This window comes from Carex rostrata, chromosome 5 (assembly GCF_964058835.1).
Source record: "Carex rostrata chromosome 5, lpCarRost1.2, whole genome shotgun sequence".
In the NCBI taxonomy this organism is placed as follows: Eukaryota; Viridiplantae; Streptophyta; class Magnoliopsida; order Poales; family Cyperaceae; genus Carex; species Carex rostrata.
The window spans coordinates 2,084,888-2,098,907 of record NC_135922.1 but is presented as its reverse complement, the minus strand read 5'-3'; the positions used below and the strand labels follow the sequence as shown (position 1 = coordinate 2,098,907).

Genomic DNA, 14,020 nt, shown 5'->3' with positions numbered 1-14,020 from the left:
CAATTTGTAAAACTAAATATAACATGCTATCATATAATGTTTTGACTTTTGACGCATTCTGTGCAAGTTATTTTTCCTTCCATTCTCATTCCTCAATAAACTAATAAACTATACTACATGTAAATAAGCATCAAATTATATATTAAGTATTGTATACAACTTACAAATGTTACAAAATATTGAAAACAAATTGCCTAGAGATATGTATAGCTATAAATTGTAAAAATGAAATGAATTAAACAAAACAGATGCATGCTAACCACATATCCGGCCGGATCGATCTCTCCCCCCCTCAATTCAACACCTTAATTAATTAATTATGAACCAATCATAAAAAATGCAAAAATGAACAGGCCCAAAACAGAATGGAAAACACTATTTGTACCCAAGTTGTACCCAGAAGTAGTTACATCACTTAAGATCCCTTCAGGCATAGAACACTCCTCACCATTAAAATATATCTTGACAGGATTGCCATCTCCACTTTTGATTTGTGCTCCCATCAATTGATTGAGCATAAGTATACCTTGGTGCATCCCTGGACGTGTCTTGTTGTCCACTCCTAACAGGTAACTCGAGTTGACATTGCCGATCAAGATCATCGTGTCGTTACCCGATGTCGACACGTTATAACCGTCGCTATTATAGTACTCCGTATATGCCGGATTCATCTTCACGGCCACGTACCAGTTGACATAGCTCGTGTTATCCCAATTTATGATTGTTAATCTTGCATTGTAACCTTCTTTATCCGACGTCTGGTTTAATATGTGCCAATTAAGATTTACACCGCAGTAGTCTCCGCAAGGAAGGGTTTCTGGCAGGGTGAAGTGGTTCTTATCGGCCCATTGGATTTGCTTTAATGTACGATTATCGTATCGTTGTAGAAGGGCTTCTTGTGGCATCAGAAGTGCTGGTTCCGTGGTGCTGCAAGGGGGACCAGGTTTTCTTGAAGGGCACCCGCAAGCACAAGTTCGGCATGGCATGACCGATTGATTGTAATAGGCCGAGAAGGACACACAACATTTGCGAACGGGGGTATCTGTGATGTTGCAAGTGACTTGCCATGATGCCACTGCCGTTGAGTTCATGGTCAGACCGCTCGGGTCAGGAAAGTCATTCGGGTTCACAAAAATAGGGTCGCTGCAGTTGTACTTGCGGCTAAGAGGGTTTGTACCTTTTATGGTGAAATTTTGGGGCGAGTATAGGCGAAACCGATCAAGATCAGGTGGCATCTTGAAGACCAACAACTGAAATGCTGCTTTGTATGCCGACGCATTGACCATCTTCGGGTAAATTGTTCCATTGCGACAACAGAATGGGATCCTACCAACATCTGAATCATTGTACCGCCACGGTGGTAGGTCAATGAAAGTCGGTTTTCGCTGACAATTTGTGACATTGGAGAAGTCCATTCCGGCGTAGTACTTCCCCTGGGGACCAAACAAGCACTCCGATGAACCCGTCACAGTGGTGTAAGCTCCTTTGATATTGTATATGAACTCGTTGCGCTTCCACTCCCAAGACAGCCGCCACCCGTCTAACCGCGTGAGCAAATCTTTGTTCTCTATGGTCACTTGCGCCAAGTAACTACCCGAATAGGTAAGCATCACATCATATGAAATGGTAATATTACCCGTATTACGCGGTTGGTAATCACCGGTAGTGATCAACGGGTCATACATTTTATCGCTGGTGATGCTATCTTCCTCGGGCAAGTTCAATGGGTTCGGAACACAACAAGTGGAGGTGAAATTAGGGAAACTTCCGTAAAGCGACATGTTACTGCAATCCCAGTGTGGGTCACCTAAGACCATCTTCTTCGGCAAGGGGTTGACCCAACCAAACATTGTGCCCGTCATTGTAATATTGTGCACATATTCTTTTCGATTACCACCGGTAGCGATAGCGGTGGGAAGGTCCCCCTCGGGGTAACCCGAGAAAGAGACATTTGGAGCTTGGCTTGTGTTGTAAGGTAAGAAATAGTCATCGGTCAGCACGCCGCCACTCATACTGACAATGATCTCGTGGTGTTGATAGATGATAAAAAGAGTATAGTTTCGGAGAGTGACGGTGTACGAATTTTCCAAACCGGCTGTTGCACCGAAACCAAAAGGTTGCGAACTCTTATCGGTTGTAAAGGGTCGTATCTTGGTCATATTATCTACATTGTAGGTTAAGAGGATACCGTTGCAATCTATCTCCTCTGGTCGATCTAGTTTTTTTGGTGGTGGAGGTGCTGCTACATTATCGGTGGCAGTAGGCGTAGTGGTAGACGGGGTTGTTGTAGACGGTGTTGTTGTAGCCGGTGTAGATGTAGATGGCGTAGTTGTAGAAGGTGTAGATGTAGACGGTGTAGTTGTAGAAGGTGTTGTTTGTAAAAGATGTCGTTGCGTGTTAAATCCGGTTGGTGGAAACGACTCCGACAATGTAAGAGTCGGTGCAAGGATTGATAGGAGGAGAATGAGAAGAGAGATAGTGTGTTTTTGAGGTGACATGGCCATTGTTGAGCCTGCCTTGCCTCTGCCTCTGTGTGGATCTTTCTTTTGATCTCTTGATGGTATATATGTATATATATATGTTCAATTTGGTTGTTGGGGTCGTAGTGGGAGGCATGCAGAGGGAAAAAAAAAAACAATTGGATACGGCATGGTTTGTTTGATTGGGTTTCAAAGGGCTTCAATTCAATAATTCTCCTTCTAACTAACATATTCAAATCATAGTTATTATATGTTTATTTCTCTTATAGTTGTTATGTATGGTGATTCAAAATTAAAACTGATTCGAATTATTCATTTACCAAATCACATCCCACTTCTTCTTGCTAAAATTTGAATCTGAAATTTTTCTATGTATATATATAGATGATTGATGTATTCCACAACCATTAATAATATATGAAATATCAGAACATAATGATTAAAAAAATGCCGATTAGCTATCACTTTTTTTTAATTTATATTGATATATGGAATTTAATTTTAGTTGTTTGATTTAAAATGAACGATTATAATGTATAAAAAACATTTCAATTAATCTAACAGAAGTGGAGCCGAACCCAGAAGTCAAAAATTAAACAGTGATTAATTGTGCTCAACATGTTTAATTTTACCAAAATAAAAAATTAAATAAATAGGAGAATGACACACATGTGTTTGTCTGTCAAACTAACTAATTTCTTAATAAAATGAGGTTGTGCTCTATATACATTTATAAAACCATTTGTTTGTAATAATAGATTAAATCTGACGTCTAGTAATGACAGCATCATCCCCAATTTAAAAAATCACTTTGAAAATTGTATGCTCGGTAAAAAGTGTATTGTATTTATACCAAAAAGGTTGCACTACCAAAAAAAAACATGGAGTAAAAAAAGAAAAATACAGGATCGATTGTTAATTATTTGTTATACAATTATTTTGGTTAGTTTAAGCATATTATACAAGGAACTTTTGACCGTCCAATTTGATCCTATGGTTCCACATATCATGGAAATTTATGACTATATATTTTCGACATATACAAAAAGGATTGAAATAAATGAAAAATTATGATTTCCTAGGTTTTGATCACGAATTGTACTTGAATTAAATTTCTTACAGAATCAGTGTATATATAATTGAAAAGGTACGGCTACGCCAAGCCAAGAACACCTACATAATTAATATCATATATGAGTGTTAAAAAATAGAATAATTAAAATATTGCAATGAGAAACCTGTGTGCATGTATGACTAAATTTTTTATGATCAATGATTAATTGCTTACCAATTCAGCAAATGAAACTTTATGTACCGCTCGTTACAATAAATATTCCCACTAATAGCAATTATAATTTATTTTTGTTGATCCTTGAATTGAATATATTAATTAAAAAGTAATGCTTTCCATGAATATTCATATACTAAAAAAAAATGTACATGTGTTATAGTTGCTTTCACGATTAACCGCTTAATGTTTTTTCTTTCTTTTCTTTTTTTTTTCCTTTTTTTAGAGAAATTTGTAGACTCGTTCAACAAAAATATTACTTCGTTAATTCATTTCTGACAATATTTTAGTGCCACTTATATGAAACTTAATTGGTGGCGTACGTAGTGCCATTATTTAATTAATTTATTTCTCATAAAAAATGATTGGGAATTATAACTTCCCAACACCTTTAATCCCTACATTTTTATTCTTAAAATTTTGTTTGATTTGTATCAAGATTGGTACATGATATCAATCAAATGCCTAAGATTTATTTTCACTTTTTCCCAAATATTAATATTATAAACAATATTTTTAATGCGATAATTAATAAATCATTGTAACGTGTAAATTATGCAGAATATATATGCTTATAATTGATATAATTTATTCCCCACTTTGATATATTTATTCTTTTAAAAATATTAATATACAATAATTTTAATATAGAATGATGTAGTTTTTTAATGTATATGCGTATGGTTTGATAGATTAGTTAAATTCAAAATGTTTGCTTCGTCTTTATGGATAATATTTTTTTAAATTTTCAATAGTTTTCACAATCATATCAATGATATATATATATATACACACACTAGTATTGTGTCCGTGCTTTGCAACGGAGACATATTATAATTAAAGGTATGTTCATGTGTCACATAATTGTACGAAATAGAATTTGATGAAATAGAAAGCTACTTTTGATAAAATGGCAACCCATGGATACAAGCCGAAATTTTTATAAATATCCAAATCAAATAACAAATTACGGAATTTACCCTGTTTTGCAATGAAATTCGAAAAATACCCAATCCGGTTATCCAATAACCGGATTTAATACAAATGTCCGGTTACCCACTCCCCGGACTCAACAAAACAAATCCGGTTAATGGTTAACCGGATTTGTGCATTTTTTTTTTTTTTTGAAAACAGAAATTTTTTATTATATTTTATTTTTTGTATTAAAATATTAGAAATGTTGAATATATTTCTTTAAAAATAGATGGAATACAATATAATTTGATTTATTAGAAAGACTGCAACAAATAACCCGGATCAATATTTTTCAAATCGAATTTTTCGCGGCTGTAAGAAAAATTAATATATTTCTTTATGTGTTATTGGAAAAAAAAATAAAAATAATTAGATTCTGAGTTATTGATCCCGGTTCAAAAGTCATTTCTAGCTAATCCAGAAAATATTGTGACTTTTCTAGTACATTTAATTTATAAAAAGTTGTATCTATTTTTTTAAAATTTTAAATAGTTTTCACAATCATATCAATGATATATATATATATATATGAGATGGGCTATGGTGAGTTGCGAAGTAAAACGCGTTTCTACTTCACGCCGTAATTTTATTTTGAAAGTCCAAATGACTGATCCGAACCGTTAGATGTTTAATCCATATTGAAATGTGCTTGGAGACCAAATTTTACATTTTTTGGAATTCTTTTACTATTTATTAAGCATTTTTTAAAATTGCTGTTTTGCTGTGAACAATAAAAAACAGTAAAATTTTCTGAACCATTAGATCAGCGACTTTCAAAATTGCTTAATAAATAGTAAAAAAATTCCAAAAAATGAAAAATTTGTTTTCCAAGCACATTTCAATATGGAGAACAAGATATGAGATTGAAGTAAAATAGTCGTTTTACTTCACAACTCATCGTAGCCCATCTATATATATATATATTTATAAAAGTGGGATAACATGTCGATTTAGTTAGAAATTAATGGTACTCAGAAATGCTGATATCGAAATGATATCAATCGATCACCTATGAATTGTTTTTACAACTACAATATTAAAAAGGTAAACTAACAATATGCAATTAGTAAAATCTTATACAAAAGCACTGCATCAAACTAAAATTTCAAAAACATAACAAAATTTAAGATAACAATATAGAAAATTTTAAAACTTTTATTAAATTAGTTCATGCCAATCACCTATGAATTGTTTTTACAACAACATAAAGAAAACCTCTACCACCCCATCCTCTTCATTTACTTGTTCACTTCTGTTACTTTTGTATCACTCTAAATTTGAAATTGAAAATTATCGACATCACATATTATATGTAAAAATGTTTAAAATAAGATCTATTATTATTGGATTTGCATAGAAACTAGCTAAAAAAATAATTCTAGAAGCGAAAATACCATATCATTGCTCCTCTATTTAATTTTATGAATATCCTATTTTTTATGAAATTTTATTATTTATAATTTAATTAAATTTTATAACCGCTTCATTTTCATAATATTTATATTACTATTCGATTAATATTCATTTTTTTATATGAATATTTTATATTGTCAATCTCATATAAGCATCTCCCATGTTATTAAATTAAGATTAAATTATAATTTAAATATGCAGTAAAATCAATATTTAAAGTATATATAATTAAGTACAACTTTTTATAGTCCAAAATTTATTTGATTTTCTCTTATATCTGAGATGACATGATATATATGATTGCATATAAACATTTGAGCTTCTAATAGTAATATATAAGTTTATCAAAGTTTTTGATCTAATGTAAAATAATATGAAGATGGTATATAAAAGGAGTGAATAACTGAATATATATATATATATATTTATTTCAACAATAACATAAGAAATTAGTCATGCACAATTCATTTTCTACTCATACGATTGTAGTATTAGAGTAGTCATTCAAAAGTAATGAAAAGCATCTAGAAAAATAATTAAATACAAATAAAAAGTAGAGGGCCTTCCACGTGGACAGTCATAAACAAATGAAAATATGAATCTCGATCTCGTAGGTGCGTAAACGGTTCATTATTGTTGGAACCTAAAAAGTTGAAAAGAGACTTTTGTAATTTACTAAATTAATTTCTTGAAATTTGGTAAAGAAAAGCACCTCAGATAATTTATATCGTGAAAACTGAAAAAATTAAGGGGTTATAGACTTATAGTTTTCATGAAATAAAATTCACAATAAAGATATACATTTTGAAACGTGAATTTGATTAAAAGAACATCCAAAAATTCAAAAGGAAGCTCAATAAACAAAATTAAAATTAAAAGAGGCTGGAGATATTATTCAGTTGACGAAATGGGAGATGCGAGTCAGAGCTGATCGTAGGGCCCTTAGCCCCTAACAGGTCAACCTTATAATGGACCCCAGTGAAAGAAATAAAGAAGATGAGATTTTGAGGCCCACCTCCAAGTTACACGGTTCATATACTCCACGTCCATTTAGACTAAGACATTGTTATATTTCTCATTTAAACTGACTAACGGACCCCACCTCTCTCCCTCTCTATGCATTTTTTGAGGATTGGTCACATTTAATTTAACCCTTCCATCTACACATCAAACTCCATTTTCTTGCAAGAATATGAAAAGTATTTGAGTTGCTATAATTATATTAAAATGAGAAAACAGAAGCTTAAAAGGTTAAAAAAAAAATGTGGTTTGCCATTATGGACAAAGAATATAACATATGAACTTAAATTAGGCCTTGGGCTTATCTAATTAGTTCAATGATTTGTTACTTGGGCTCAATGGCTTTGTAATTTGTATTGTTTCCTACAACCTGCTTTCGGCTGTTAGGGACCCAAAAAACCAAGCAGAATTGTTTATTTATGAAAATTATGTAAAAAATAATATTAGATATGAATTAAATGAATTGCATTAATTTTGAATTTCTTTTTGTAGTTTTAAGAAATTGAAAAAGAAAATTTAAACAATCAGCTGCAGAAACGACAGAGATTACAGTTAACTGCACAAATGGGGACAGTCTGATGCGCATCTAGGGGTGCAAACGGATCGGATAGTGTTCAACCCATATCCGTATCCGTATTTTTTTTCGGATACGGATACGGATCGGATAGTAACCGGATACGGATACGGATCGGATATTAAACGGATACAGATACGGATCGGAAATTTTCGGATACAAATACAGATACGGATATAATTCGGATTTCTAATTAACTTGTTACACCATTACAAAATATATATCTGATTAACTAAAATTCACCAACATAACTATAACTTTAACTAAAAATACCAACACAAAAGATATTCTAATACAAAAGATAAATAGACACAAATTTTTTTTCTCAAATCTTAACATATCCGGATGAAATATGCTAGCAATATGCTATGCATATCATAGAACCCCTCCATGCAACGGCTTGGATTTCGAGTTTTCAAAATCCTAATGGTCGATCTGAACCGTTCATCTTGTTCTCCATATTAATATGTGTTTGGAGACCAAATTTTATATTTTTTTGAATTTTTTTACTATTTCTTTAGATTTATTGAAAATAGCTGTTTATATTTCTATCCGGATCCGGATCCGGATAGTTTATATTTCTATGCACATCAATCTACACATCAAACTCCATTTTCTTGCAAGAATATGAAAAGTATTTGAGTTGCTATAATTATATTAAAATGAGAAAACAGAAGCTTAAAAGGTTAAAAAAAAAATATGTGGTTTGCCATTCTGGAGAAAGAATATAACATATGGACTTAAATTAGGCCTTGGGCTTATCTAATTAGTTCAATGATTTGTTACTTGGGCTCAATTGCTTTGTAATTTGTATTGTTTCCTACAACCTGATTTCGGCTGTTAGGGACCCAAAAAACCAAGCAGAATTTTCTTTATTGATGGAAATTATGAAAAAAATAATAGTAGATATTAAATTGATGCATTAATATTTTGAATTTCTTCTTGTAGTTCTAAGACTTTGAATTTTTTTTTATTTTAAACCATAAGCCTTAAGTTTTTCCTCATTTGCAGAAACAATAGAGATCGATTAAAGTTAATTGTACAAAATGATGGCGGTCCGATGCGCATCAAACTGAATTTGGCGCTATTTGATTCACATCAAGCTTCGTGGAAACTTCATCGGTACAAATTTTAAAGTTAACTGCACAAATCTTAATACGGATTGGACGAATCTTACCTAGCAACAGACCGCTCTTAATTCCGTTCAATTAGGACAAATAATATTTTAAGCTAACAATTGGAGTTAATATTTGAAACAAATAATTCAAATACTTTGCACTTGAGTTAGATAAGGAAGATCCTCAAAGAGGGAAGATTCTCATAATAAACTTTAGTGCAAATAAAGACAAGCATTTTAATAGTGAAATTATATGATAATATTTTCAAATTAGTTTTCTCCAATATTTTACTTTAACATATGTATTTATTTGTTAAAATAACAATGATTTTTATTTTACTTGCATTAAATACATTAAACAGAACCTAATATAGGGAAAAAATCATGACTCAAACTTTAGTTGGGTTGCGATTTCATGAATAATATCTAATTAAAGGAAAAATGGATTGTTTTGATATAAACAAACCGACAACATTGTTTATTAAAGATTGAGCTAAAAATGCTGATTAGATATGAGTAGATAGAATCTGTTGTGTAGATATCTTGTGTTATGAATTGCCAGCTCAGTATCATACTTTGTCAAAATTGAAAAATTAACATGCGTTCTGATAGAGTTGTGGCTGAGTGATTGCTCATGAGCCAATGAAGAGCATTTCAATTATGCTTTTGGAAAATGCAACAACTAAAAATGAAAACCAAATATAAGTAGTGTGAAATTTTTTTCTCATCCTGCAATATAATTAGAACATAATTAGAGCAATTGGATAAATTTGATACGATATCTGTTGATTTTTATGAGGTCATGAGGAGAAGGATTTATGAAGAACAGTATCGATTTATTTATGTGGAAATTTCATTTTTATTGTATTGAATCTCTCTCTTTACACAAGTTCTATTCTATATTTATACAAAAATCTCTAACGGTAACATATTGTACCGTTGGTACTCTACTGTTCCTAGTCTACTTTATTCAATTTAATTATCCTATCTATTTGATCGATGATGGATGGCTGAGATCAATTCATAGTTTTAACAATATCAGTAAATTGTGTATAGTGACCACTGATGCAAAAACCATGATAATTAATACTAATGTTTTTAATGTTTTTTTTCTCAGGGCCTAAAACATTAATAGATGGGGATAAGAAATCTAGCCGTATAAGAAAAAAAATAAGAAGGGAAAAATAAACATGATAAAATAAGGTTTAATAAGAACAGTCCAGATCTGGCACAATCTCTTTCAAATAGGTCTGTTTTGACGTCAACATAAAACTTAAGTTGATGCCAAATAGATTACTTTCAGATTCGTATTGAACGGCTATGATTTTGTACGGATCAATTAAAAATTTACTATATCTTAGAGGATCTGAATTCTTTCAAATAATTGTACCATTTTAGAAGAGTAGACTCAACCGTGATTCTATTAAGATAAATGATCCTTGTCTTCAAATAGAAATCGCAAACAAATTAAAAGAAAATAACACATTGAGACAAATCCACCTTACCTATGTTTAATAAAAGAAGTTGAGTTTAATATGCTTTATTTTATATTATTGTAAACTTCTTCATATTATAAAAATAAGTAATTAAATACTCTAAAGATTCATCAATTCAGCCTTTATCCTCGGTACATATATGCTAAGTTATTTTCATAAATTGGTAGGAAATTGTATATTTTATTTGGTAAAACTTTTTTTTTCATATGATATTATTTGAATTAATAAGTAATGTAATTAAAATAAATAAAAACATATAATCATGAGAATAAACACAATAACATTTTAATAATAAAATTACTTGATAATATTCTCTAATTAGTTTTCTCCAATATTTTACTTCAAAGTATGTATTTAGTATTCATTTGTTTGTTGTAATAATTCAAGAAATGATTTTTATTTTACTAATGTCAAATAGACTAAATATAAATACTAAGTATATATCACACATATATTATGAGTTCTGATTGTTTGTCACACAAATGTGTTCTTCTAATTAATCAATTAAAGAGAATAGCTCGCTTGAATTAATGATGCCACAATCCTACATCACGCAAAAATAGTTTTGTCACGGAAATCATGCTACAATACAATAATAATTTTCTATCTATCTTAAAAATTATAAAAAATTTATAAAAAATTGGTCTGCAATTTCATATTCATATGAGAATTTTGTTAAACGGTTCGGATCGACCATTAAAATTTTGAAAAATAAAAATATTAATTCGTATTATGGACCAATCTCTGCTATGCATAGTACCATGGACTCACTCATTTCCCACCATTAATATACAACCCATTGTTTAAAAAAGCACGAGAGAAGAAGTTTTTCTTCCTTCTTTCTATTGATAAAAACGACATTCTATCTTTAAAGCATAGTAGGAATTATCGGCCGATACTGACACGTATCGGTACTCACGGATTCGATACTGAGCCGATACTCACGGATTTTCTATTTTCATCCAATTTCTACTATTTTGGTCCAATTTTGGTCATTATTCGTCTGGAAACTTGAATCCGTGATTGATTAAATAGAGTATAAACTATGCACATGCTGAAAACTCATCACATTCATTGATTAAATAGAGTATCAAGTATCAACTATGCTGAAATAGAGAAATAAGAACCTGTGATTAAAGATGTTAATAATCTTTCATTTGGTTCTATAATGTCTTCTTTTTTTTGTTCCGAACAATAGTATCCCCATTTTTATCATAATACAAACGGTGATGAAGTGATCTAGCCAGCACGACATAGTTTCTGGTAGTGAAAAAACGTGTTTATAGTTTTAATGGTTGTATTATATTGTATTAGTGAATTATTTGATTGTAATCATTTATCTAAACATAAATTATTGACAAATTAATTTTTTATCAATTTTTTTTCTATTTTTTAGTGTAAAACAAGTTTCTGGCCAAAAAGTCCGATTTTCTGATCCGAATTGGACGATACCGGCCAATACCCCGATCCTGTATCGGTATCGGCTGGAACCGATCCTGATCCCGATACCAATAATTCCTACTATGAATTAAAGTAATGATCCAACAATTAACTGCCCCCATTTCTTGCGCCAAATTTTCATGTACCCATCCACTCTGTAAACAACACTAGAGATTTTTACCATACTCCACTACTATCAAAGCAGAGAACTGTTTGTCATATTCTGCTGTTTTTCCAGTTATTTAAGGATTAAAGAAATTAAGAGTTATAAACCATTATTGCAAAGGATTCTAACTTTTGAATTTGTAGTTAAATTTGATAAATTTAAACTGTTAAATGTGTTATACATCAACTTAAATATGTGCATATTAAAAAAATCATATATAGGATGTAGATTTTATTTTGATTGTTACCAAGAACAGCGATTTTTATAAGGTCAAAATAATATAATATTTTTCTGCGTGTATGATAGAGATACAAACCATTATTAATTAGCATTAGGCTTTAAGCAATAGTTCGTTTACTAGTGAGGTAGCGCCTCGAGCTTAAAATAAAGTTAGACTCGGTTATTCTCTAATGATATGGATTTTAGTAAAGAGATTCATAAAATTCTGGACTTTATAAATAATATAGATTTTTATCTGACTTTTAACTACATATCATCTGACTTTTTGGAGAATACAAATTTTTATTAGGCCTTTAAAATACAGTTATCAATTTGGAAACTAATAAATAAAAACAAAACAATTGAATACTTGACTAATAAAAATTCAAATAATTGCATATACATTAATTTCATCAAAGTAAAACAATATAATAATTTCAAGAAAATCGTGTAGAACTTGTCATCATACACAGTTTTTATGTTTTAACCGTTTGGGGGATAACAATATATGAGAAAAGTTTCATTAGGTCTCTCTCGTAAGTTTACTAGTAATATTTTGTGATATGAAACAAATTAATGTAATTAATTAGTGTGAAAAATAAGAGCATTGTTGCTAAGAGCGAACATATATATATATATTCTTAGATATTACTAAGTCCGAAGACTTAATTAAGCATGTAGTAATTATTTATTGGTCACGTTCTTAGCATGTATATATTCTTGTAGTGACATGCAAATGGGTTGATATTGCGCAAGTGCATTCCATAATTTTGCAGCGAAAGATTGGTGAGGCTCATGTTACATAATTTGCATTCTTTAAATTCTTGGACACACCTTAATTCCGAGAAGGTGAACAAACGAACTGACCATTGAGTAAGAAATTATTTTATTTTGATAAAAGCCATGCATACGACGCGCCCTGTTTCATTAACATAAAACAGAAAGTTTTACAATTAACCCAACTTAATTTCTGAAATGAGATCATCTCAGATCAAAAGTGGATCAGTTATTCCAGCAAAATACATCAACCTTAATTAAATTAAATACTCCTATCATTGGCTGAAAGAGCCGTGCAACATACAACTTATTTTATAGCTAAACATGCAGCTCTGAACCGAAAAGCAAACACTAAAGCAAAGGCAATTAAGCAAAATACAAAATGACAGACCTAGAAAATGGAAACGACCAACCAGCTCAAACTAAGTGTGCAAGTGTGCAATTCACACTGACTTGCACATATTCTAGCCCGTTTTTTATGCCTCTATGGTGCGATAGAATATGTGGAATGCAAGCTCTAAAATACGGCCATTAGCATCTTCGCTTAGATTTGTCGCGGATACAGTGCCTTGTGCTAGCTTGAACTGTCCAGTCCCGCCAACAATAATCCACTCCTTTGGAGATGAAGCCTCATACACCCCTTGCACCCCAAGTGTGGATCCCTTGAACCTGTCATTATCATATGCATGTCAACTTAATTAATTATATATATATATATATATATATATAAATATAAATTAATTGAAGCCTATAGATAGATGTACATACCTATCATCCTCGAAAACCATGTTGAAAGAGCAATACCATTGTTGCTTGTTCTTACCACACTGTACCTGCATCCCTTGTGCACGCGCAACAACCTTTGAGCCCCGGTCACTCCCTTCCTCTATGCTCCAATCAATAACATTAATCTGACCAAAATCATTCGGTTCTGTAGGAACTACTGGCGTTGTTTGGTTTCGATTCGTTCCTAAATAGTCGTGATGTAAGTATAGGCGTAACTTGGCTTCATATAGCGCGCTTCCTGTTATGATACAACTTTGAAAGTATGCCAT

At 31.3% G+C, this 14,020-nt stretch overlaps 1 protein-coding gene and 1 pseudogene across 2 annotated transcripts; both read right to left on the bottom strand.

Moving 5' to 3' along the window:
- Positions 1 to 271: 271 nt before the first annotated feature.
- On the bottom strand, positions 272 to 2,538 carry LOC144554254 (COBRA-like protein 7 pseudogene; annotated as a pseudogene). The gene has a single exon (XR_013511588.1). The product of XR_013511588.1 is annotated as a COBRA-like protein 7 pseudogene (transcript).
- A 10,666-nt stretch (positions 2,539 to 13,204) lies between these two features.
- LOC144553932 (dirigent protein 23-like) lies at positions 13,205 to 14,020 on the bottom strand. Its single transcript, XM_078302107.1, has 2 exons — positions 13,734 to 14,020; positions 13,205 to 13,634 (listed from the first exon to the last, which is right to left on the bottom strand). The coding sequence occupies exons 1-2, from the start codon at positions 14,018 to 14,020 to the stop codon at positions 13,442 to 13,444; spliced, it is 480 nt and encodes a 159-aa protein (XP_078158233.1). The 3' UTR covers positions 13,205 to 13,441.

Bases quoted from the DNA above. Each gene is read 5' to 3' on its own strand.
- LOC144553932 (XM_078302107.1), bottom strand. From the start codon at position 14,020: ATGGCATACTTTCAAAGTTGTATCATAACAGGAAGCGCGCTATATGAA. The intron at 13,635-13,733 runs GTATGTACATCT...TGATAATGACAG, and splicing joins ATGGTTTTCGAGGATGATAG to GTTCAAGGGATCCACACTTG.